Source organism: Vigna angularis, chromosome 1 (genome assembly GCF_016808095.1).
Source record: "Vigna angularis cultivar LongXiaoDou No.4 chromosome 1, ASM1680809v1, whole genome shotgun sequence".
NCBI classification, from domain to species: domain Eukaryota; kingdom Viridiplantae; phylum Streptophyta; class Magnoliopsida; order Fabales; family Fabaceae; genus Vigna; species Vigna angularis.
The window spans coordinates 47,129,524-47,155,480 of NC_068970.1; the positions used below are offsets into that span (position 1 = coordinate 47,129,524).

At 36.7% G+C, this 25,957-nt stretch overlaps 2 protein-coding genes across 9 annotated transcripts; both read right to left on the reverse strand.

The window, feature by feature from the left end:
* Nucleotides 1-1,269: 1,269 nt before the first annotated feature.
* On the reverse strand, nt 1,270-8,336 carry LOC108319884 (uncharacterized). Of its 8 annotated transcripts, none has more exons than XM_052880696.1 (3): nt 7,216-7,618; nt 6,895-7,017; nt 1,270-1,752 (listed from the first exon to the last, which is right to left on the reverse strand). In XM_052880696.1, exons 1-3 carry the CDS (start codon nt 7,418-7,420, stop codon nt 1,745-1,747), a joined length of 336 nt encoding a protein of 111 aa, XP_052736656.1. In that variant the 5' UTR covers nt 7,421-7,618; the 3' UTR covers nt 1,270-1,744. The 8 variants fall into 8 exon arrangements, 1 of the variants encoding a protein (XP_052736656.1); XR_008250641.1 differs by lacking the exon at nt 1,270-1,752 and adding an exon at nt 4,172-6,011 and having other exon boundaries at nt 6,895-7,093; nt 7,216-8,130; XR_008250642.1 differs by lacking the exon at nt 1,270-1,752 and adding an exon at nt 4,172-6,011 and having other exon boundaries at nt 6,895-6,986; nt 7,216-8,124.
* Nucleotides 8,337-21,573: 13,237 nt separating this feature from the next.
* Nucleotides 21,574-25,903, reverse strand: LOC128195169 ((+)-neomenthol dehydrogenase-like). Its single transcript, XM_052872150.1, has 4 exons — nt 25,673-25,903; nt 25,565-25,594; nt 25,279-25,458; nt 21,574-21,834 (listed from the first exon to the last, which is right to left on the reverse strand). The coding sequence occupies exons 1-4, from the start codon at nt 25,901-25,903 to the stop codon at nt 21,574-21,576; spliced, it is 702 nt and encodes a 233-aa protein (XP_052728110.1).
* Nucleotides 25,904-25,957: the final 54 nt, after the last annotated feature.

Here is a 25,957-nt window from a genome sequence, read left to right on the forward strand (position 1 = left end):
TCAACAAGTTTGTAGCGCCGCATTTCGGTGTTCATAAATTTGTCATCAGCTATCCTCCCGGAAAGAATTCAACCATAGCTTGGCATTGCCTCCCAATGAGAAAGGAAACAAACTAAGCTTTATAGCATCATCTGACACATCATTGATCTTTACAGTGTTGCAAATCTCGTTGAATGTGGTTAGACGCTCATATGGACATTCATGTGACAGTCCATTAAATTGGTTGCTCTTCACCAATTGTATCAACACCGATTTCACCTCCATATTTGCAGCATTGACCCTCGGCCTAGCAATTCTATTAAAGTGATGAGGGCAAACAACAATGGTGTAATCCGCCATACTACGTCTACCATTATTTTCTCCGGCCATCTCTTCAGTACTTTGGTTAGATCTTTGTGGTGAGGGTTGTAGAAGTGTCTCCGGAGAAGGCAATAATTCTCTAGATGTTCGGATTCTCCTTCTTCGTCTACTCTCGTCCAATCCTTCAAGAAGAGGTTCCGTTATTTTCTTGCTCCTAGTACGAATTGTATCCTCCATACACAAGAAAACAAAACCCTAGAAACAATTGTTAGCATAAAAAGATAAAAAAGATAAAAAAAAATAGAAAAGATGAAAAGATAAAAAGATAAAAAGATAAAATAAAAAGATAAAAAGATAAAATAAAAAGATAAAAATCAAGTCAAAGCTAATCAATAATCACACAAATAGAATAGTTAAACCACGAGTCCCTGGCAACGGTGCCAAAAACTGGTTAACACTTCGGCAAGTGTACCGAATCGTATTAAGTAATAATAAATGGTAAGACCAAGTCTCGTTTCCCAAAGGACTCACGGACTAGACAGTTATGTGATTTCTTGATTAAATTAGACTTGTAAACAAAATCATTGTGGTTGAATTGAGAAAAATAAACATGAATGCAAAGTTTTGATCAATTGGATTGAAAGATGCAAAAGTGATTGATGTAAAATATGAAATGATGATGTTGTTGGGGTTTCCGACTTATCCTATCCACTCTCATGTATTCATGAATTCATCTTTCTTCATCAATGTTAATGGCACTTTCTAATTTACCTTAAACCCGATGTCTCGGTGAAAAAAGCCTACTCCTAGTCACTAGATTTCCTCGTATGTGTCCATTTCGACAAAATCAATAATCATGCAATTGAATGAGTTAAACAAAGCATGCATAGAGTATAGAGGAAAACCCCTAACAATTAATGAAGTAAAGCATATATAATCAAGAATCAATTCAATACATGAGAGTTTCAAAGGATTACATCGTTTCCCCAACAACAATGGAGGTTTAGTTCACAATAGACATGGTGAAACTAGATGAAAATAATGAAAAGAATGAAAGATAGAACCCTAAAAGTTGAATATCGGAGCTTTGGCATCCAAAATTCGCCTTAAAGGGGTGAAAGGAGTGGAATTTCGCCTCGTTCTGTCCAAAGATACCAACCCTAGGTCGACTAAACCCTTATATAGTTTATTAAAAAATACAGAAAATTGGCCCAAGCCCAAGTTAACGGCGCTCAGCGGTAAAAGGGCGCTCAGCGGTGAGTGCGGCACTCAGAATTAGCCCTTAGCGATGACGCTTAAGCGCGAGACAGTGTACTCAATAGGCAAGCTTGGCGCTCAACAGTGAAATAGCGCTGAGCGGTGACTGCGATACTTGAATTGTACATTTTTCCTTCCTTTCCTGAGTCCAATTCCTTGCTACTTCAACTTCTTTAATTCAATTCTTCTAAATTCCTGCCAAAACAAATAAAACCAAGCATAAAATCCATCCAACTCTCTTATTTCCACAACTTAAGAAAAAATATGATTTCAAGCTAGATTTTAAGTCATAAAGGGTGTTTTAGATGTCAAAATAAAGTATAAAAAATAACAGTTTTTCAACTATTATCATAAGGTAAATTAGAAAGTGGCATTAACATTAATGAAGAAGATAAATTCATAAATACATGAGAGTGGATAGGATAAGTCGGAAACCCCAATAACATAATCATTCCATATTTTACATCAATCACTTTTGCATCTTTCAATCCAATTGATCAACACTTGCATTCATGTTTATTTTCCGCAATATAAACACAATGATTTCGTTTACAAGTCTTATTTAATCAAAAAATCACATAACTGTTTAGGCCGTGAGTCTCTAAGGAAACGATACTTGGTCTTACCATTTATTAAACCAAGTTTTTGATCCCCGGCAATGGCGCCAAAAACTTCTTAACACTCCGGCAAGTGTACCGAATCGTATCAAGTAATAATAAATGGTAAGACAAAGTATCGTTGCCCTAGAGACTCACGGCCTAAACAGTTATGTGATTTCTTGATTAAATAAGACTTGTAAACGAAATCATTGTGTTTATATTGCGGAAAATAAACATGAATGCAAGTGTTGATCAATTGGATTGAAAGATGCAAAAGTGATTGATGTAAAATATGGAATGATTATGTTGTTGGGGTTTCCGACTTATCCTATCCACTCTCATGTATTTATGAATTCATCTTCTTCATTAATGTTAATGCCACTTTCTAATTTACCTTAAACCCGATGTCTTGGTGAAGAAAGCCTAATCCTAATTACTAGTTCACAATGTCTTGGCTCCCTATCAATTAATCATGCATTACATTCGCACAGAAACTTAAAGGCAACCGATCCTCCTATTCCTATGCCTAGGTAATATTGCTTCCGGGAGAATTTCCCCAGTTCTAGATTTACCTATATGCGTCCATATCGATAACATCAATGATCATAATATTGATTGAGTTAAATAAAGCATGCATAGAGTATAGAGGAAAAACCCTAACAATTAATGAAGTAAAGAACATATAATTAAGAATCACTTCAATACATGGGACTTTCAAAGGATTACATCGTTTCCCCAACAACAATGGAGGTTTAGTTCACCATAGACATGGTGAACCTAGATGAAAATAATGAAAAGAATGAAAGATAGAACCCTAAAAGTTAAAGATCGGAGCTTCCGCATCCAAAATCCGCTTCCAAGGGGTGAAAGGAGTGTGTTTTCGCCTCTTTCTTTCCAAAGATATCAACCCTAGGTCGACTAAACCCTTATATAGTTTATAAAAATAACAGAAAATTGGCCCAGGCCCAAGTTAACAGCGCTCAATGGTAGGAATTGCGAACAACGGTCGGTGCGACACTCAGAATGACGCTCAACGATGGCGCCCAGGCATGAAAAAGTGAACTTAACAGCAAACTCTGGCGCTCAGCGGTAGAAATGCCGCTCAACGGTGACTGCGATACTTGGATTAGCCCTCAGCGATGGCGCTTAAGCGTCAGACAGAGAAGTCAACAGCAAGCTTGACGCTCAGCGGTGAAAATGGCACTGAGCGGTGGCTGCGATTCTTCTTTTGTGCAATTTTCCTTCCTTTCCTGAGTCCAACTATTTGCTACTTCAACTTCTTCATCCAATTCATCTTAATTCTTGTCTAAACAAGGAAAAACAAGCATAAAACCCATCCAACTCTCTTATTTCCACAACTTAAGCAAAAACATAATTTCAAGCTAGTTTCTAAGTCATAAAGGGTGTTTTTAATGTCAAAATTAAGTATAAAAATAACGGTTTTTCAATCGTTATCATGATGCTAGCATTGTTATTAAATTTTTTAAAAGGAAAATTTTTGCTCGGTTTGGAGTTCCTAGAGTTCTAATCAGTGATGGGGGATCTCATTTTTGCAATGCTCAGCTAGCAAAAGTACTCGGGCATTATGGTGTGAGGCACAGGGTAACTGCACCTTATCATCCATGATCGAGGTTGTACCCGATACAAATTTAATGCTCAATTAAGTGCAGTATAGACTTGGAGATTGACCCCTAGGTCATCTCTTAAGGACAAAATTATGGTTCAGGAATTAGATCAAACACGTGGTGGGTGTGGTTTTTGGACAGTTTTGTGACTAGAATTGACAAACCATAACACAAAATTCAACAAAATGAAAAGATAGGTTGGTCATTATCTCAATTACAACACTTTCAATCCTCGATTAACAATCAATTAACGTTACCCTCACCCTATTCAAACAACAATCAATCAGCTAAGCGAAGATCAATTGAGTTTTCCTAAGACAAATTAAGCAAACTGTTAAAACAGAATGGCTCAATTTCTTACACCAAGAGTGGGGGTGAATTCAATTAGATAAAGCCAAAACAATAATGGCATAAAAAGTTAACAATACAACCAAAACAAACTAAATCATTATAATCAGAACACTAAAGAACCAAAAGACTGAAAACATAAACACAAGACTCAAGATGTGTAATCCCAGAGCCCTATTCCGAATCAGAAGAGTTCTTAGAGTCTTTATCAGAAGATACATCTTCTCTCTGATGTTGAGCATTGTCAAGTTTTCTCTCAAGGTTTGTCACTCTTTCATTTAGATTTCTGAACTGGTTAGCTACAAACCTCTCAAAATTAGTTTCAGGACGAAAGTTGGTTTTGTCTTCATTTGCAGCAGGTGAGTTACCTGAACTATAGACCAAATCTTCTTCCTCTTTGAAGCACCACCTTCTCATTGTCTTTACTAACCCAAGAGACGCAAAAATGTTTCGGTTAACCACATTTGTGCAGTTACATGAGCATTTCTACTCTTCATCAACATTCACACCTTGAAGAATTAACATCCTGCTAACCAGAACTGCATATGGCAGATAATGTGATTGACTTAGGGTAGCTTTAGTCTTGTGATCTTTTAAAACCTCCACCTAGTTGGTGGCAACATCATTCTTAATAGCATGTAACAGATAAACATCTTCTGTGGTCATTCTATCCTGCAGCAATATTCTATGCAGAATCACCCATACAAGAAGATATGATGTTATCTTTTCTTCCATGTTTAGGCCTTCATGTACAAAGAGTCTTTCAAGTGTATTTTCTCAGAAATGTCAGCCAGCTTCTGTAAGGATCTCTTTTCTTTAGCCAAATAATTGCTTCTAACCTGGCTACAGGGGCATAAGTCTCATCATAGTCTATACCTTCCTCTTGACAGCAGCCCTTAGCTACTAGCCTTACTTTGTTCTTTGTGATGTTTCCATCTTCATCTAGCTTGTTTCTGAACACCCATTTTGTCCCAATGATTTGATAGTCCTCTTTTCTAGGAATGAGTTCCCAAACGTCATTGCTTTCAAATTGGTTTAGCTCTTCATGCATAGCAATGCACCACTTATCATCTTGAAGAGCTTCTTTTATGTTCTTGGCTTCTATTTGAGACACAAAAGCTACTGTTAGGCAAAAGTTATTTAAATTGTGTCTAGTAGTTACCACTTTTGATATGTCTCCAATGATGTGGTCCAAGGAAAGTCCACGCGGTTGTTGATAGCTCTTGGGAACAACTCCTTGATGTTCAATTTGAGTCTCCATAGGATTATTTTCATTTAGGTACAACAAGCACAAACACAAACAGATTAGAAGTCACTCAAATAGCAAGCATTAGAATGAGTACTGGATGAAAAATAATTAAATGCACATAGTAAATGAATGAATTGAAACAAAATTGTTAAAATAGAATGGCTCAATTTCTCACACCAAGAGGGGGGGTGAATTGGTGAATATAAAATATAAAACTTTCAAAATCTTTTTCACGAAAAGAGCTACCTTTATATTTTTCTTGAAATGCAAGTTAAAAGATTTTCAATGCCGAGAAAATTTAATCGAATGCATATAAAGTATAGTCAATTGAATGTAAAAGAGTAGGGATAAGAAAGATCAAACACTGAGTTTTTATACTGGTTCGGTCAAGCCTACATCTAGTGTCCTTCCAACCACAAGAAGCCAGTGCACTATAATGATCAAGGTTTTTACAACAAGGTTTTTACAACAAGGTTTTTATAGAGACCTCACGTCAAAAATATAAAACACCTCTCTAACCCTCTAATCAAAATATAGGTAGTACATAAACAGACTAGTAGCAAGAATCCCCTCTCCTGCAGTCCAACCTTTTTTAGGCACCCTCAAAGTCAAGAACGCAGCACGTCCTTCTTCCTATAATCACAACAGGGAACTGATGACAAATTTATGAACACCGAAAAACGACGCCAAAAACTTGTTTACCCTCGACAAGTGTGACCGAATCGTATCAAGTAATAAACTCGGTAAGACCAAGTATCGTTCTCCCAAAGGACTCAAGGCCTAGTTAGTTATATGATTTGTTGATTATTTAAGACTTGTGAATAAATTCTTGAGGTTTCAAATGCAAAAGACAATAAATAAACATGTATGCATGAGTTTTGATCAATGGAAAAGAGGAACACAAACACTTAAAAGGAATTATATGCATGAGTATGTTGTTGGGGTAATCAATTTCATCTCATCCACTCTCATATACTTTTAGGAATTCATCATTCTTTTCATCAAATTTGATGTGCATTAAAGAATGCAGTATAGTGTTAGGAAGTGACTCCTAGGTCGTCTCTCAAGGACCAAATGTGGTTCGAGACTTAGGTCAAACACGTAGTGGGGGGGTTTTGAAAGTGTTTTTGTGATTAAAAACGGACTAAATTAAAATTGAAAATTAAATACAACCGAACGTAATTGACAACATTAAAGTGAAGGAAAACACTGGAATAAAACATTCAATGCCAAGATGCGTGAACTAATTTCAGTGCAATAAATAAATAAGAAAAACACATTCAATGCTTAATTGTTTGGACCAATTAGGATGCAACGGTAAAGCTAAAAATGAAATGCTCATTGTATTAAACATAAAAGAAAAGAAACGAAATAGCATTGGAACGCATTAATCGTACTAAAAGGAAAGAAAGCATAAATAGTAAAAGGCATAATATAGATTAGAAAAATGCTGAATGCAAATTAAAATATAAAAATGAAACTTTCATGCGTGAAGACCTAAAGAAAATCCCATTACCCTTTTTTTGGCAGCAACCCTTAATTGAACCCATGTGCTTCCACATGCAATGAATCATCGTGCCCTTGCTCCATCCATTCTCCGTGCAGCACCTATCCGCTAATGAAGCATATGCTTTACTTTCTAAAAGAAATAGTGTAATCAAGGATTCCATCCAGACCGTAACAGTGTGCACGGCTTCCAACTAAATTAAAATGCACTTTCAATTCAATGAAAAATTAAACAAACATTCCTCAGGAATCCATCACCGAACAACACTTAAAAAAAACAATAAATGCTCGGACAGTAGAATAAAAATGAAATGAGTCATTTTGCTTCAACCTCTAACAGCAAAATAAAGTGAATCCAAAAGGTGGTGGCGGCGTGTGCTCTTTCTTCCAGGCCGTCCGTGTGAATTGCTGCCAGCGTGATGAAGATGAGCTTCTTCTAAAGAAATGAATGCAACCTTCCTACTTGAATGAGGAAAAGAAACCAGTCGTAACCCTCCATCTTCGGTGTCCGTGAGCTTTTTTCTTTCTCTCCACATCAGCCTCTCCTCTTCAAAAATTAATCACCGCTCACTCCTCAGCCGTAACCAACACGTTCTTCAATCATCGTTTTTTTTCCTCCCAAAACAAGTGGCGGCTGGAGCTTTAAATCCACCCCCAACTCCCTTCAGCTGTGTTGCTGGACTTAGTGGACGTGGCAACTGCTGGGCGCTGCCAAGTGTGGGCCGTGGCATCCCTTTTTCTTCCAGCACCACTTCTTCATTTTAAAAGAAGCTTCTCCAAAATTAATTCTCCATGGGCCCTCTCTACGTGTTGCTGCTGTGCCACGTGAATCAGTTGGGAGCGTGAAGTCCAGCCCATTGAGATCAGCGTGCTGCACTCCATCCAAGCCGTGACCAAGTGTTCAAATGGAAAAACAATGATAGCTGGATGTAACACCTTTCTTTAGTCCAAGCACCTCCCTTGCTGGACCGTGGACGTGTGCTGATGGGTTGTGTGGACGTGGCAGCATGTGGACGTAGCAGCTACTTTTGGTCTTCAGCCCGTGAGCGTGCACCTCTCCAATCACACACCTCCTAGACGCTGCTGTGATGGACGTATGTATCCCACTCCAAGTTTCTGGATGTAGCAGCTGTTGGACCGAGTGCACCCCCCTCAACGTGCACACCAATTTCTCTGCAAGCGTGCGCGACACTTCCATTCAAAGACGTGGCAGCACCTCCTATTGGTTTTCTTCCAACGTGCACACCCTCTCCATGCGTACCTTGCTGGACCGAAAATGCCTCTTCATCCAATTGCTGGACAGCGTGTTGTCTTCCATTTTTTTTTGGCTTCTTCATGCACCTCCATCTTTGCTGGATAAGGTGTGGGTCGTGTGCTTTGCTTGTGCATCTCCCTTACTCTAAACACACCACTTGAAATCCACTTCTCCAAGCCCAAAACGAAATCAGCTACTCCGTGTGCACTCCCATAATTGAATTTCACACCTCGTCTCTCATTTTAGCTTAAAATATAATTGATGTGGCCTTTCTCTTCCCAAAATATTATCCAACAATTTCCCTGCAATTAATAATGCAAATAATTAGCCTCAGATAATTCAAATTAATTAAAATAAGAATTTCTGATCAATTTAAGCACAATTAACATAAATAGGGAAATACTGGACAATTAAGCACAATTCCCTAATTAAATCCAGTACAATAAACTAGGTGAAGTCAAAAAAATAAGGACTCATCAGTAGCCTAAGCATCCAAGATCTTCCTCCAAAGGGTGGAAAAGTGAGTGTTTGCTTCGTCTCCAGCCAAAGATCCAAACCCTAGGACGTCCTAAAGCTTATATACTATTCGAAATATTACAGAAAAGTGGGCCTAAGCCCAAAAGACCACCGCTCAGCGGTAAACTGCCGCTCAGCGGTACTAGCGCGTAGTCAATTCTCCCCTCAGCGGAGCCAACGGGTGTTCCTGAGTGCCGCTGAGCGGTAAACTGGCGCTGAGCGGTACTTGCGGCTTCTCTTCTTTTGCACTTTTTGAGTTCTTTTATGATTCCATCTCTATCCTTCTTCACTTCTTTCACCAAATTCACCTTAAAACCTGCATAAAACATTGAAATCAAGCATAAACCTGTCCAACTCTCTTATTTCTAAAAATATGAACAAAAGCATGATTCCAAGCTAGTTTCTAAGTGTTAAAGGTTGCTTTTAGTATCAATTTTAAGCATGAAAATAACGGTTTTTCAACTGTTATCACTCAACCCAATCTTCAGCAGATTGTAGAACCTGATCTTGTAGTAGACACCCAAATGTGCAGATAGATCAGACTTTGAAAACTCATCAATCTTGCTCTTCAAGAAATCACAATTAGTTGATCACCACAGTCAAACTAGTTTCTTGGAGGTTGTTTTGTTTATGTAAACTTTACACTTTTCTGCAAAAGAATATGAAAATGTTAGAATCACAAAAGTCTATACAGAAATCAAATTTGCGTCAATCTATAGATAAACTCATATCAGACGCAACATAATTGACTTTGCTACTAATGCAGTCGAATACACTAATTCAGTTATAACAGATAGTAGCAGTCAAAGCAATTAATTGAATTCACAATTAATGCAGTCGAATAGAATTTAATGCTTGGTAAACACATTTAAAAATATAGCCGTTGTGACAGTTATATCAACCATTAACAGATTTCAAAACAATAACAAACTTAATCGAATATATATCGCATGCAATCGATTATGTAACAATGTTAAGCCAAGTTTTGAAAACTTTTCTCTTTGCAAAAACTCTCACAGCACTCTTGAAAACGGTTTAAAATACCGTTATCTGTGAGGTAATTTTGATGCTAAATGCACCATTTTTGACTTAGAAACTTGCTTTGACTCGTGTTTTTGCTTTAGTTTTGTGAATAAGAGCGTTGAGATTATACTTGATGATTTTATTACCAAATTCCCTTGATTTTGTAGGCTATTGGAATGATTTGAAGGAAGAGTTAAAGTACCAAGTAGTTGGAATGCCGAACAGTCAACTAGAGTGCAGAAAAGTCAACCGCGAAGCTTGGGCGCCCAAGAGGCTTGAGCGGCGTGCGTCGTGATTAGGCCCAACTTTTGCTCTATTTCGACTCTTTTGGACCGGGTCCTGTCTCTACTCTTTTCCGACTCTATTTAAAGGATCTAAGCACTCTAGGTTTAGAATCTTTTGATGGCTTGAGCACAGAAACATACTTTTCACCCCTTGGGGATAGATTTGGGGATGGTGACAGCTCTCCTTTTCTCTTTCTAGGGTTTTTCTATCTCTTCCATTCTTTCATTCCATTGTAATTCTATTTGTTGATTTAGGGATGATGTAACCTTGTAAACTCTCATGTATTTGAATTGATTCTTAATTTATATGCTTTATTCATTATTTGTTAGGGAATTCATCTATTTGTAATGCTTGCTCTATTTAACTCATTTAGTGCATGATTTATGAATTGCATGAGTGTCGGGAGCTTCCTTACAATTCAGGTTCTTGTTGAATTCTCCCAAGGGTAATATTTCTCAGGGATGAGGGTATGAGTACTTGGTCGTCTTAAGCTCTTGATCTTCAGATTTAATTCTCTAGGAACGCTAGGAATTGCACGAACTAGGAATTAAGGCAGGCTTATTGCGCCAAGGGATTGGGTTCTAAGTACTTTAGTGAGTGACGTTAACATTAATGCATAAAAAAGAATTCTTATATACATGAGAGTAAACTTGGTGAAATCAAACCCCAACAACATATTCATCTCATATTATCAACTTCATCCATTCATTCTTGTGTTTAGCCTCAGTTGATCAAATTGCATTCATGTTTATTTTATTGTATTTGCATTCAAAAACCCCAAAATATGTTCTTTAGAGTCTTAATTAGTTGAGTAATCACATAATTGTTTAGTGTCGTGAGTTCTCTGGGATACGATACTTGGTCTTACCATTTTATATTACTTGTGCGATTTGGTACACTTGTCAATCCATCAACATCACCCCATAATGTAATCGACTTAAAACTGTTGTTTTGCTACACAATTAAAATTCAACATTAGTGCTTGTGGTTTTTCTCATCCAAAAACATGTTTCATGCATTCATGTATAAAATCACATATATAACACAGTGAAATGCAATGAACAACACATATATAACACAATAATGTACTCATATACGCATATAACATGTAAGCATAGAACATGTAAAATACAATACACATGTGTTATTAATTATGTGTTGTAATCATCAAAAACTCATATATTACTAAGATTATGGGTTCAGCTAAACCAGTGCTCCCCCTATGAACAATCTCAACAATCTCCCCCTTTTTTAATGATGCAAAATCATGATTAATAATCAACCATGTTGCACAACTCCCCTTTGGGCACTAGCAAAAAAGGTAAGCACAATGGTATTGATATACAGATAATCAAGCATACAGAGATGCATTAGATAATCATAAAACAAGTAATGATGCTCCCCCTGTCAAAGATATTCACATGAAATTCAGATATTCTCCCCTTAAATGAAGACATGTGAAATATATCAATGATATGCAATGCTCCCCCTGTCATTATGCATATTTCAATCTCAAAAAACAGATGCACAATGCAGTAATCAGAATATGTCAGATCATTTATCAGCTTGTATTAACATTGTATCAAATCAGATATATACAGCAATATCATAGTAATATTGTTCAATCAAACAACACATTTTAATCTCTTATTATCTTAGATATTTTATGCAGCAGATAAGCATAGAGATATAAGAAGAAACAATAAAAAACAAATAAAACAATATCTAAAGATATCAGATATTCTAGTTTTGGAATATTTAAAATCCTGTTGATGTTTAATCGATTTGATCTCAGTCAGAGTCGATTTCTTGCTGTAGCATATTTCAAATTATCCAGTTCCATCCAGTCAGCAAGTGATATTCCTACAAAACCTTTCAAAGTCTTTCCAGATCAAGCATTTTAGAATCAATGTTATACATGAATTAATGTGTGAGTATGCAAATGTATGAAAGTAACAGTAATCAATAATTCATTCGCATACAAGCACAGTATAATCGATTTAATCTATTTTATACTATTGTCATCCAAAATTCCCAGTTCATTTCGAATAGTATAAAATCTTTCTTTGTTCAAAGGTTTTTGTAAAAATATCTGCCCATTGATGTAAGGTATCTACATATTCGACCTTAATTTCACCCTTGAGGATGTGGTCTCGTATGAAATGATGCCTTATTTCAATATGCTTAGTTTTAGAGTGAAGAACAGGATTTTTTGTCAAATTAATTGCACTGGTATTATCACACTTTAAGGGAATATGATCTAATGATATGCCATAGTCCTCTAGTTGACTCTTAATTCAAGGAGATTGAGCACAACAGCTTCTAGCTGCTATGTACTCAGCTTCTATGGTTGATAAAGCCACACAAGCTTGTTTCTTTGAATGCCAAGAAACTAGAGAACATCCTAGCATATGACAGGTACCACTAGTGCTCTTTCTATCTAGTTTACAGCCGCGAAAGTTAGAATCACTATATCCCTCGAGGAAAATGTTCAAACCATTTGGATACCACAAGCCAAGATTCTTGGTTCCTTTCAAGTATTTCAAAATTCTTTTTACAACAGTAAGATGTGATTCTTTTGGCTGAGACTGATTCATTTGGATACCACTAGTTCAAAAACATATTCACTTTTATTCATAGTTTGAGAAAGAGATGTCATTTTCCAGGATCAGTCGATTTAATGAAAATAGTAATCGACTAGTTTTTCAAATATTTTATGAAAACCAGCTCTGGTGTTAATTGTTAAAATAGAATGGCTCAAAATATTACTGAGATTGTGGGTTCAGCTAAACTAGTGTTCCCCCTATCAACAATCTCAATAGTGATGGTAGAGTGTAAGAGTGTCACCTCACTATACAACCTTGAGTTGAGTGAAACACTATCCTGGGTGAGGAATTGTTCCATGAATTATAGGATAACATTCTTACTTGCCTGTTGATTGATAACGGTTGATTTCACCGTTATTTGGGATTCAATTTTGATAATAAATGAACCCTTTTGACTTAGAAACTTGCTGGATCTCTTGCTTTTATCTTATTTTTGTAAATAAGAGAGTTTAGGTTATACATGAGGATTTTATCACTAAATTCTCTTGATTTTGTATTGGAATGAATTGGAAGAGGAGTTAAATATCAAGGAGTTGGAACTCAAAAAGGACAGAAAAAGCAATAGAAAAGAAGGCTACAGAAGGTCACAGGACGCCTGGTTGCCCCTTTCTGGGGCCCTCAACGCAAGATGTCTCGCATGGGCGCCTGACTGCTCCTTTCTGGGGCTGTCAGCATAGGATGTCTCGCAACCACGCGTGGGGGCCCTTTTCTGGGGCCCTCAACGCTGGAGGCCTTGCAGCCACGCCTAGGCGCCTTTCTAGGGGCGTTGAGCGCCAATGTAAATCTTTGTGTCTTTTTTATCTTTCTTTCATATTTCTTTACTTAATTTATTCATTTATCTTTAGTTATTGACTATAAGATTCAAGAACCTCTTTAAAGATTTGAAAAAGATTTTGAAAAAAGTTTAAATCCAATTCAACTCCTTTTTGAATAAGATATAAAGACTCCTATTTTTAACATATATAAATTATTTTTTTTATTATATATATAAATATTAATTATTAGGTTTAATCATTTCGAATGTCCCTATTTTTTGTGGAGTTATCTCAAATAAATCCTCGTATTTTATTTGATCTCAACTAGGCCCTTGTTTTTGTAAAATTGAGTTAATTGAAACCTTGCCGTTAATTAGACTAAACGACGTTAAAATTTTTGTGTGTTGTCTTGCTGACTGCGTAAGTTTTAATGATGTGGCATAGTGTGATCGTCTTAGTTGGAAAAGCCTCGCGGGAAAATTGCTTCTCCTGCCAGTACCTACCGGAATGTACCGCATTAGTAGGCGAAACCTTCTTCCACATCTTCTACATGTAATAATCACCTCCCGCAGCGGCATAGCCACCGGCGAAGCACTTGTCGGAAACGTGATTTTGGGAATCTGACCACAGAGATGGTTGTAACTCACGTTCAACTTCTGAAGCCCAACAACGTTGTTCGAAATCTTACCAGCATTATGTAACAAATCCAGATTCCCAAACCTCTCCCCAAACCACAATTTCCCTAAATCAAACCTCAAGTTGTTCCTCGCTGCCCAAAACCCCACTAAATGTAAATGTTGTGTTTAATCATAAAAGTGAGAGGAACATAGAGTTCCACCGTAGCGATTCATCGTCGCCGTCTTCGTCCATGTATACACCCAACACCATAGATCCCTAGAAACCCACAACCGACCCAATGCACTCTTGGTGGGAGTCAATGTCCAAGGCTCGTTCCCGCATCCATGCCCTCGCCGCCATCCTCCCCTCCTCCTCTCGTGACCCCCTTTCCTCTCTCGCCGACTCCGAACGCCCCGCCCTTTCCCTCCTCTCCTCCTTTGCCGCCTACGCTGCCGTCTCAGCCTCCCTCTCGGGCTCCCACTCTGACCCCCTCTACCACTATCTTTATGCCACCTTCCTCTCCGCCGACCCCATCTCCGCCTCGTCATATTATCCTTTGTCCCTCTCCTCACTGGTATCTACCTCTCCGGCATCCACTTGAAGCAAAAACAATACCCATGAATCTCATCCTTCACGGACAAGGGCAAAACCAATTCTTTCTACAAGAATCAAGAATTCTGATTTAAACTTAACCCCACCACCATTCTTCAGTTTCTTTCATCCACAGATTTAAAAACAAATAAACAAAATAATAAAAGAAAGAAGTTTTTGGTTGGATCTAGAGAGAGAAGAAGATGAAGATGCGGAAAGTAGAAATGGTGCTTAGAATGATATTGTTCCCGGAAAGCGAGTTGTGCCCTAGCTCTAAGTAAGCCAAATTGGGCGCCAGAGTTGCAATCGAGGCAACAATGTTCCCGGAAGATTTGCAATCGATGTAGTTCATGACGTAGCGCGTGACCGGGTGGATTCCACCTCCAGGCACTGGAATCTTTGAAGATTCCACCTCCAAGCACTGGAATCTTTGAAGATTCCTTGTGAATCGCGGATTCAAAGTTGATTAACATCGTCCGGATGGCCTCGCCAAGCCTCGCCTTTGAAGCGCACACCTATAATATGATGAAGGAGGTTGATTCGGAAGAGAAGATGGACTCGATTGTTGCTGGTTTTCACAGATCGCGTTGTACAAGTCCAGCATCCTGAACATTTTCTCTATCGTTTTCTTGCACTTAGACACGTTTTCTAGAAAGCCAAACAACATCATCGCGCCATCTTTGCAAATCGCGGCAAAACACGAGTCCGCGATCTTCCTCTCCGCCGAACCGAAAACGTAGTCGTAGAGCTATTTCTCGCCACGAAATAGAGTTTGTACGACAACCTAGATGGAGTTGAACGAGGCTCTCGGAGGAGGAATCGATTGCGAACGAGGCTCCTCTTTCTGGTACTTCACGCTTGAGTCAACGCTGGCGAGTTCGATCTCACAGTAGGAAGCCTCTGACGCGACAGAGGGCTCGCTAATGGAGGGATCCCAGCCGCGGCGGTGCAAGGGGCAATCGAAGGCGAAGATGAAGATGTAAATTAGCACCAGGATGGTCACAAGGGCGAGGAGTGCGAGGATGAACTCGTGCGGGGAGAGATCGTCAGAGCTAGAGGGTTGGCAAACGGCGGCGGTAGAGGAAAAGGAAGGACGGTGATATGGAATATGGAGCTAGGGGTGCCGTCGAAGGGATGCGGGGCCGAGAAGGGTATTTTTATTTTAATTCCAGGTCACTAACACCCTAACTCTGCCACATGTTTTCCAATTGCGTATTCAGCATGTCACGTCATTGGAATGTTAACACCGTCCTCTCCAATTGACGGAAATGGTTCAATTGATTCAATTTTGCAGAAACAAGTACCTAATTGAGTTAAAATTTAACTGAAGGACCAATTTGAGATAAATCTACATAAACAGGGGCATCGAAGATGATTAAACCTAATTATTATTATAATTTATAATCATAATATTTTGTAATTTATATAAATAATTTTCCTTTCTTACATACATATAAATAATTAGTTATTATTATTTTTATTATATATATACATAGATCAATAATAATAATATTTTTGTAATTTTAAACGTTAATTTTAATTTTATTTTAACATAATTTTTATTATTTATATTTAATTTTACATATATTTATTCTAAAATAATAATTATCTAATCTTATCTTTTAATACAACTTTTTAATTTATTAATACCTATTACAAATTACATTTACTTTTTCTTTGTTCATCCCTTCAAATCTCTTAATTTAAACAATACCATTTCTTATTTTCATTCACTCATTTTCTTTTAAATTTTTTCTCTAATTCAAACACTACCTAAATAAATACATATTATTTTGATCTTTGATTGAATCTTCTAAAATACATCCCTACATATAGATGATATACGAACACATCCCTATATATCTTCTACATGATATATGTATGAATAAACATTCCTTCAACAAATCCACTCCTCTAAATCTCGTCAAATCAAAACCTAAAATGTCACGAACTCGCAAATCTATTCTCTACAATATGTAAAAACAAACACATCCTTATAGATGAATAAATTGATCGAACATCGGACATTACCACATACGTATAAATTTGACCACATACAATCTAATTCCGCATCATTTCACTTCATTCTTTTCTTTTGCATATAACTAATGGAATTTATTGTCTCTCTTTGTCTACCCGAAGAACATTGTTCTGTTTCATCCGCCACGGAATCGTATGACACAACTGGTAATCCATAAAAGTCCAAGATGTTAACCAATTGAGAATCTCATCAGCATTTTAGTTCTTCCTTTTAGACCTCATATTTTGGACTTTATCAAGCCAAATAATTCCACTATACATTATTGGTACGGAAATTCTATTAGTGCCCGTCACTCAAACACGTGTTAACTCTGAAATGGTACGAAAAAACTGAGAATAGTTGTCATAAACACGTGGAGAACTTTTCAAGAGTACTGAAACCAAAGGACTTCCTCTAAACCACATGTTTTCACAACAAAAGAAGCATTCAGCTTCTCTTACTCAATTTTTCTTATCCTGAACTAGGTAACACCAAGAAAATATTGGAATTATAAATGAGACATTTCCATACACGAAAACCCAGCTAGCAGGAAAAAGGCAAATAGACAGAAACTAGTGACAAGTTACTTCATCTGGTGGAGTTTGTCTTATAGCATATATACAAACCCCTCACCAATATCACACCAACCAATATGGGAACATAAAAGAAAAAGAAAATTAATAATTAAACGTTTCATTTTTTGCTAAGCTACATGCTCGCAGCGGGTATCAAGGAACGCTGATCCTTTCCATGTATGTTGTTATTTTTATATTATTTTTTCTTAATAATAATATTTATTATTTTTAATGATAATATTATAATAATAATAATAATATTTTTATTATTATCATAATTATTATATTACTGTTGTAGAAACTTGTAGTAATAAAAAAATTATTATACCTAAAATTTAAGATTTATAATATTTTTATAAATGTTAAGGGTAGTTAATAAATATTTTAATAATTTGTTTACAATAAAATATTGATTCTAATAACTAAATTAAAATTATCAATATTACTATCTTTAATACAATAATAATAACATTAATAATTAATTTTCATTACATAATTTTAATTTAAAATCAAATATAAACAAAATATTTGTACCAAAAAAAAAACACAATAGTTACAAACAAACAAGAGGGTTGTTTCGGTATGTAGGGGCTAAGTTGTCCAACGCCTCCACGTGCTTCTCTTCTCGTCTCTCAAACGTCCGGTTCTCACTCCTTGCTCCTGGATTCCTTCCTCTAGGCGCGGGTGGGAGACCTGCGAAAGATTCTCCGATGCCAAAGTCAGTTGAGAGCAATGACATTTTTCCGATAGAACAGCAATAAATGTGCAGTAAATGCAACCTATCTACCACTCACCCTGGATTTGTATTTATAGTTTTTGCTATGGGCTTGGGATTAGTGAAAAGTTAATCACGGCCCAAATTCAGCCCAATAGCTTTTAACCACAACTTACCTTAAACCTAGTTAATTAGCGTCATGGCCGGCCGGTCGCCCGAAGTTTGGCAATAGTCGACCGACCGGTCCCTATAGGCGGCATGGTTATTTGGCAGTATGACCGGCCGGCCTCATAGTTGCTGTTTATCCGGATGACAAGCGGAAGGGTAGCGTGGTTGGACCGTTATGGCTTTCTGGACGTCCGGTCTCTTCGACGTCCGGTCCCCACTGGTACAAGGGTATTGGCCCAAACAATCATGGAGATAAAGGGGATACAAGCTCTCTCTATTTTTGTAATTAGCTCAAGAAGATCTATAGTCCTATCGATTAGTCGTTTAAGAAAATCTTTGTTTTATCAACTCTTATAACAACGACCAACAATACACAATGAAAACGTTCTAGAAAAGACAATCTCAAATACAAAATTAGAAACACTCCATCAAGAATTTTTTAAAACAAATTACTAAATCACAGTAAAAGGACATAAAGACTTAGGTGCAAGTATTGAATCTTATAAGCTTGAAAACACTTTAAAAATTGTATAACAAACTCAGAAAATCTTAGTTTAATTTGGATTTTATGATTTTCAAAGTTTTAAATCAAAGATTTAAAACTAGTATATATTTATAGAATTTTGAAAATACTAATTTAAAACAATAACCGTCTCATTTAATTAGTTAAATTAAGTTCTTAAGGTTTTGTTCACTTGAATGAATTTGGAGGACACTGATTGAGGGAATTTGAGAAGATTTGGAAGTAAATTTTTTTGTTGTTTATTTGAGTGGATTTGGAGGTAGGTGGGAGTGAATTTGAAAGTAAATTTTTTTAATCTGTCACATCAATCAAATCCTACACTAATTTTCACAAATTTTACTTCCAAATTCACTCTCACTTATCTCCAAATCCACTCAAATAAACAACAAAAAAAATTTACTTTCAAATTCTCTCAAATCTCCTTCGTTACTCCTTCAAATCCACAAAGCAATGATTCTGACAGAATTTTGAATAACATACTTTTGTTGCTCTTTATTCCTGTCGTACTACGTCACTAAGGTAGGTGCCCCCATCATATTTTTTTTATTAAAATTAAACCTATTGCTGATTTTGGGATATCAACCACAAAGTATGTATAAATGTCTCCATGATGTTATTAATGCATGTTTTATGAAAAATGTTATATATGTTGTTGCTTCGGCTGAAAATTATCTTCAAATTTTGAAAATTATTTTAAGTCATAAAGAAAAATCATTTCCCTTTTGTTTTAAATTTTAAAAGTATTTAAAATTATAGCCATTAAGTTATGTTATTAGTCCTTGAAAACGAATTTTTAAATAGTTTAAAAACTATTTAATAAATGTAAAAACTAAATATTATTAACTACATTATTGATTATTACTGAAAATACATTCTTATACGTATAATATGTCATTTTTTATAACAATATTTATTATAATATTGTTGAAATGAAAATTATTATTAAATTATAAAATAACTTTTATAAAAATGTAATTCTAAAAATTAAATAATTTTTAAAATTTTATTATAGATAATTATTTTATTAAGTAGATAGTTTTTCTTTTATTATGAGCAGTTATTTAAATTTTGAAGAAAAAAACAATTACTTGGAAAACAAAATTAAAAAATGAAATTGTGTACAAAAACGGGGTACTGAAGATACCTTTCACGTCATTAAAATTGTGTTCTCTCGTTTAAACACATCAATGAGAATGAACATGTGATTACTACAAAGTATGCGATTTACAAAAAATATTATATAATTCAATCATTTTTAACGTGATAATTTATTCTAAATATATCTATTGGCACTAGTCCAGAGGAAAAGATAGCGGTTATTTTCGCTTATACGCAACGGTTCCGCAACCAAGGCATACACAGACGAGGTAAAAAAAGGTAAGTTTTTTGCCTCGGTTCTGAACCGAGGCAAAAAAAATGTGTGCTTATGCCTCAGTTCAAATCCAACCGAGACAGTAGAGAGGTAGACGGGTGTGTGCTTATGCCCCGATTTAAATCCAATCGAGACAGTAGAGAGGTAGACGAATGCGTGCTTATGCCCCGATTTAAATCCAACCGAGGTAGTAGAGTGATTTTTTCTTTTTCGCCATAATCAGCTGTGATATTGCAAGCTCCAAGCAAACATCAAAGGAAAGATTCATCATAAAGATTTTAGAACTCAGAATAGGTCTTCAATTAATCCCTTTTTGGAAATCCTTCAAAAATCAAGCTTTCAAAACAGAAATATTGATGAACAAATCTTAGATCCCTGAAAACGGAGTCAAGAACTTGTTAACCCTCGCCAAGTGTAACCGAATCGTATCAAGTAATAAAACTGGTAAGACCAAGTATCGTTCTCCTAAAGGACTCACGGCCTAGACAGTTATGTGATTTATTGATGAATTAAGACTTGTGAACAAATTGTTCTAAGTATCAAATGCAAAAGATCGAAAAGTAAATATGTATGCATGTATTGATCAATGGGCAAGAAGAAACAAAACATGTGATTTGAATTATATGAATGAATATGTTGTTGGGGGTTATCAATTTCATCCTATCCACTCTCTTGTATTTAGGAATCCATCATTCTTTTCATTAATGTTAATGTCACTTTCTAAATTACCAAAAACCCGATGTCTCGGCAAATAAAGCCTAATCATAATCACTAGTTTACAATGTCTTGTCTCCCTAGCAATTAATCATGCATTATAGTGAATAGAAGCTTAAAGGCAATCAATTATCGTACTCCTATGTCTAGGTTGGTAATATACTTTCGAGAGAGATTCCCCAGATCTAGATTTCCCCGTATGTGTCCATATCGACAAAATCAATAATCATGACATCGAATGAGTTAAACAATGCATGCTTTGAGCAAAGAGGAAAAGCCCTAACTATTAATGAAAGAAAGCATGTATCATAAAGATGATTTTTAAGAACAAATTTCATACAAAAGAGTTTCTAAGGATTTACATTGATTCCCCAACAACAAAATAAGTTTAGTTCACCATAGATTACTCTAATCTATGGTTGAGCAAGAGTTCAAGTATATTAATTGATGCAATCCAAGTAACCCCTGAAACTCTAGGTCTCATAGATCATTATTCTGGACATGTTTTCTACATAAAGCCATACCAGCTTTGGAAAGAGAAGAACAACCAAAACCAAATAGCTTCCTTCAACACCACTTTCATGCTCAACATAACTCTGGAAAATACCCCTGGTGGTGAAGGCTTGGCCTTTTCACTGCAACCCACAACGTCCACCGCTCCATCCTGCAATAAATCAGAAACCCAAAAAATCAACCCCCAAGACAAAATCAAATTCTAAATGACTACAAGAACAAGAAACCAAAGAATCAATCAAACAAAAAACACAATTGAAATCAGAGAACCATAATCCAATTTAAAAGGGGGTAAGAGATCAAGAGGTATACTTGGAGCAACTATCAATCAATCTCTGAATGTCATCGCCAGCAATAATGTCAGAATCGGCCAATTTTGTCTCCTCGAGCTTCTCAATCTCCTTCAATCACAGTCCAGCGTCCCGCCTCTACTTCTTCAGTCAATAATCCTTCTTCATATTCTTCACGCTGTAAAGCGCGCCATTTTCTTCCCTCTTCTCCTTCTCTTTCGATCCTCTTCGGCGCTCGTTCCAATTCTTGTTCATCTCCGCCACGAACGCTTTCGTCTCCTCGTCGGCCTCGGCCACGGTGTCAACCGCCGCTGCGGGGGAGGAAGAGGAGAAAGGGAAGTTGATGTCGCTTTCCCATGGAGCTCGCGTTTTCGATGTTAAGTCCTCCGGCAGCCACGCCGTTTCCCAAGCCTCGTTCCCGAGAAGAGGAATGAAGCCCCCCTCTCAGCAACGCGAAAGAGAAAACCCTATTTAGCTTGCGTGAGACCCCTGCTGCTGCCCCAAAGTTGGGTCTCTCTGTGAAAAAAGAATCAAGATGAAGAAGGAGAAAAGAAATCTCGCTCCCTTGCGCAACGCAGATCCAACGCGGTGTTGAACAGAGAAGAGGAAGAGGATGAACACCCCCTTTCGCGAAACAGAACTCCCCAATGCGTTATCTGATACAAGCCCTTAATTTGGTTCAAGGGAAAAAAAAAGAAACAAGGGTCGAACCCTTAATTTCACACAAGCCCACTTGAAATAAAAAAAAAAAACTATTTGTGTTGTGGAGGAAGAAGAAAGCTCATGGAGGAAGATGACGGTTGTTCGCTCGAGGAGGAAGAAAAAGCATTGGTCGCGTCATAAGGTTTTTTTGGGTAGGTCTAGGAGGCTTTTATGCCTCAGGTGATTAGGAAACGAGGTAGTAAGGCATTTTTATGCCTTAGGTAATTAGGAAACCGAGGTAGTAAGCTATTTTTGAAAATGACAGTCTGACTTGTCAGAAAAGCAGAAAAGACATGTGCTCTGAGCAGGGTTATATGTTTTGGTTGTTTATTTAACCGAGACAATATACCTCTTACGCCTCGGGGCCCCTTGAATTGAGACATATAACTTCGTAATAACTATGAAAATGCCACCGTGTTTTGATATACTTCAGTTTTTACGAAACCGAAGCGTATATAACGATTTAATAACCTCTTTTCTTACTAGTGTGGAAGTTATTTTCCTCTAATATGTTCATAAAAAATTTTATGGATAACCTTACATTCTCATTTATATATTTATAGATATTGTAGTTTATATATAGGTATTGATACATACCAATACCAATTGAACGGTCTCAATTGATCGTTAAAGCTTGTAAGTAACTAATGATGATAACTAGGAATAATTAATTATTTAATTAATTTAAATATGTCAATAATTAAGTTTAACGAAATTGAATTATGATTAGATGAACATTAATCATAAATTATGGTTGTTAAAAATTTTATAATGTATTCATTACACCATTAATTATTATCATGTAGGAAAAGCGCAATTTACTGATGGCATATTACCGAAGGCCTTTGAGCCGTCGATATTGAGATGATTATCGAAGGCTTTTGAGCTCTCGGTAACTTTCTCGGTGATTGAAGTTTCAAATTGGGGCTTTCATTCCCCAATTTCATTTTCTTCACACACTTAGTCGGTGATGCGTTCACTTTCTTCCCTCTCTTTCTCGGTTAGAAGATTGGAGCATTGGTGGTTCCTTCACAGTGCGTCCTAGTTTGGGAAGTCTTGGGCTAGGGTTCATCATGGGTTGGTTTCTACGTTGAGGGTTGGTGGTCTCGTGTTTGTTCTGTGTTGAAGGAACTTGGTTGAGGGACTTCGTTGGAGGGGCCGTATTGGGCTTCTGTCGTTGTCGTGCTCTACAAAGGCTGCCATCATCAAGGGCTATCTTGGTTGAGGTGAGTTGCGCATTTAAAAATTCATTCTGAATTACATTGTTCTTGAATCTGGTTGATGCTCTTGTGGTAGCCGTGTATGATGTTGTTTGATTGAGAAAGTTTATTGGTTTGTAATTGAAATGAGGGGCAAGGCATTGGCATGCCACTGAGAAGGTTAAAATAACCTTAGCCGTAGTTTAGGGGAAATAAAAGCAACCGAGCAAGTGAAGATTGAGCAGTGATAACGGTTTAAAATACTGTTATTTGTGATATGACTTTGATACTAAATACACAATTTTTCACTTAGAAACTTGCTTGGACTCATACTTTTTCACTAAGTTGTGTGAATAAGAGAGTTGAGGTTGAATTTGATGATTTTATGACTAATTTCTCTTGTTTTGATAGGTAATGAGAGAATGTGGAAAGCAGAGGCGAAGTGCTAAAGAGTTAGATCTCAAAAAGGCCTGGAACAGCACCAAAAGGAGGAACCGCACGAAGCTTGGGCACCCTATCTGGAGGCTTGAGCCTTCGGAAAATGACGTCCACCGCCCGGGCGCCCTCCTAGGCCGCCTGAGCGTCACACCCCGAAGCCTGGGCGTCCAATTGAAGGCTCAAGCCCGACATGAGGATCGTCCACCGCCCGGGCGTCCTTAATGGGGCGCCCGAGCGTCGTGCGTCGTGGATTAGGCCTAATTTTTGCTCTGTTTCGACTCTTTTGGACCGGGCCCTGTTTCTACTCTTTTCCTACTTTATTTAAAGGACTCATGCGCTCTAGGTTTGGTATCTCTGGCTGGAACAACACAACAACACACTCTTCTACTCTCTGAAGACAAATCTAGAGGCGGGAGTTTCCTCTTCTACTTTTATGGTTTCACTATCTCATGCTTTTCCATTATTCATCTAGTTTCTCCATGTCTATGGGGAACTAAACTCTATTTGTTGTTGGGGGATGATGTAACCTTGTTAACTCTCATGTATTTGAATTGATTCTTAATTTATATGTTTTTTCATTAATTGTTAGGGAATTAATCTGTTTCAATGCTTGCTCTATTTAACTCATTTGGTAGCATGATTTATGAATTGCATGAGTGTCGGGAGGTTCCTTATAATTCAGGTTCTTGTTGAATTCTCCCAAGGGTAATATTTCTCAGGGATGAGGGTATGAGTACTTGGTCGTCTTAAGATCTTGATCTTCAGACTTAATTTGTAGGCACGCTAGGAATTGCACGAACTAAGAATTAGGGTAGGCTTATTGCGCTGAGGGATCGGGTTCTAAGTAATTTAGTGAGTGACGTTAACATTAATGTAAAAAGAAGAATTCTTATATACATGAGAGTAAACTTGGTGAAATATATTCATCTCATATTAAACAACATTCGTTCATCTTTGTGTTACTCTACTATTGATCAATTTGCATTCATATTTAATTTTATGTCTTTGCATTTGAAACCAACAATCTCATTTTATTTAAGTCTTAATTAATTGAGTTATCACACAATTGTCTAGTGTCGAGAGTCTTCAGGGATACGATACTTGGTCTTACCATTTTATATTACTTGTGCGATTTTATACACTTGCCAATCCATCAACAAGCAGGTGAAGCAATATATAGGAGGAATTGGGGTGGTGAAGCAATAAATCTATATATGCTAACTCTATAGCCTGAATCTGATACTCTGAATTGAAAGCTTCATTCATATATATATTGAAAGGCAACTAGTGTACATGACTTTCTTTTCTTGTTTGGATTCAAAGAAACTAGACATATGTAGCAATAAGTAAAAATTTATGCAACTAGAGGAAGAGAAGTGATAAGAACTTGTCTGGTTTCAATGCTTTGGCAGAGATTAATTGATGCTTCCTTCATTCTCAAAGAAAGAATGTGAACAAAACTATGCAACACTTAACAGTAAACCATACTCATTTAATGTTTTGAATTTAACTTTACCTTCAATAGTCCTATTTGACTAGAGATATTGACAATCCTTGGTGAAGTGGAGAGTTGGACCAGAGAAAGAAGAGCTTCAGTTACTCTCTCTACACCAAAGAAATCTGTTTCAACACATTCTTTGGCTAACTCATAATTTTGATACACTATCAGATTCCAATAGAATATTTCACACCTTTTCTACAAGGACGAACAAAGATGTACCATTATACATAAAAAAACAAGGAAATGTATAGATACATATAACATGAAACCTTACCCTTCTAAGGTAATTCTCTGCATTAACTATTCCCCCATGAGCACCTGCATTATTCACCTGCAACACTCAGGTGTACCACTGTGAAAGCTTTCTGATCAAAAATTGAAAAGGAGGGAAGAAGATAGTAACACTCACCAATATATCAAGTTTTCCAAATCTTGTTTTGATGAAATGTGATAAGGAAGTAACACTGGAAGGGTCTGTCACATCAAGTTGATGAAAAACCACAAAGTCTGATAGTCTAAACTCTTTCAATCTTTCCATTGCTTCCAAACCCCTTTTTTCATTTCTTGTTTTTAGCACCACTACAATTCCATTCAAAGCTAGTTTCTTGCATATTCCAAACAAGAAAAAATCTTGTTTCATAAAATAAGTAAAATTTTCATAAGTATTTGAGAATCAAGAGTGTTATAAAATCAA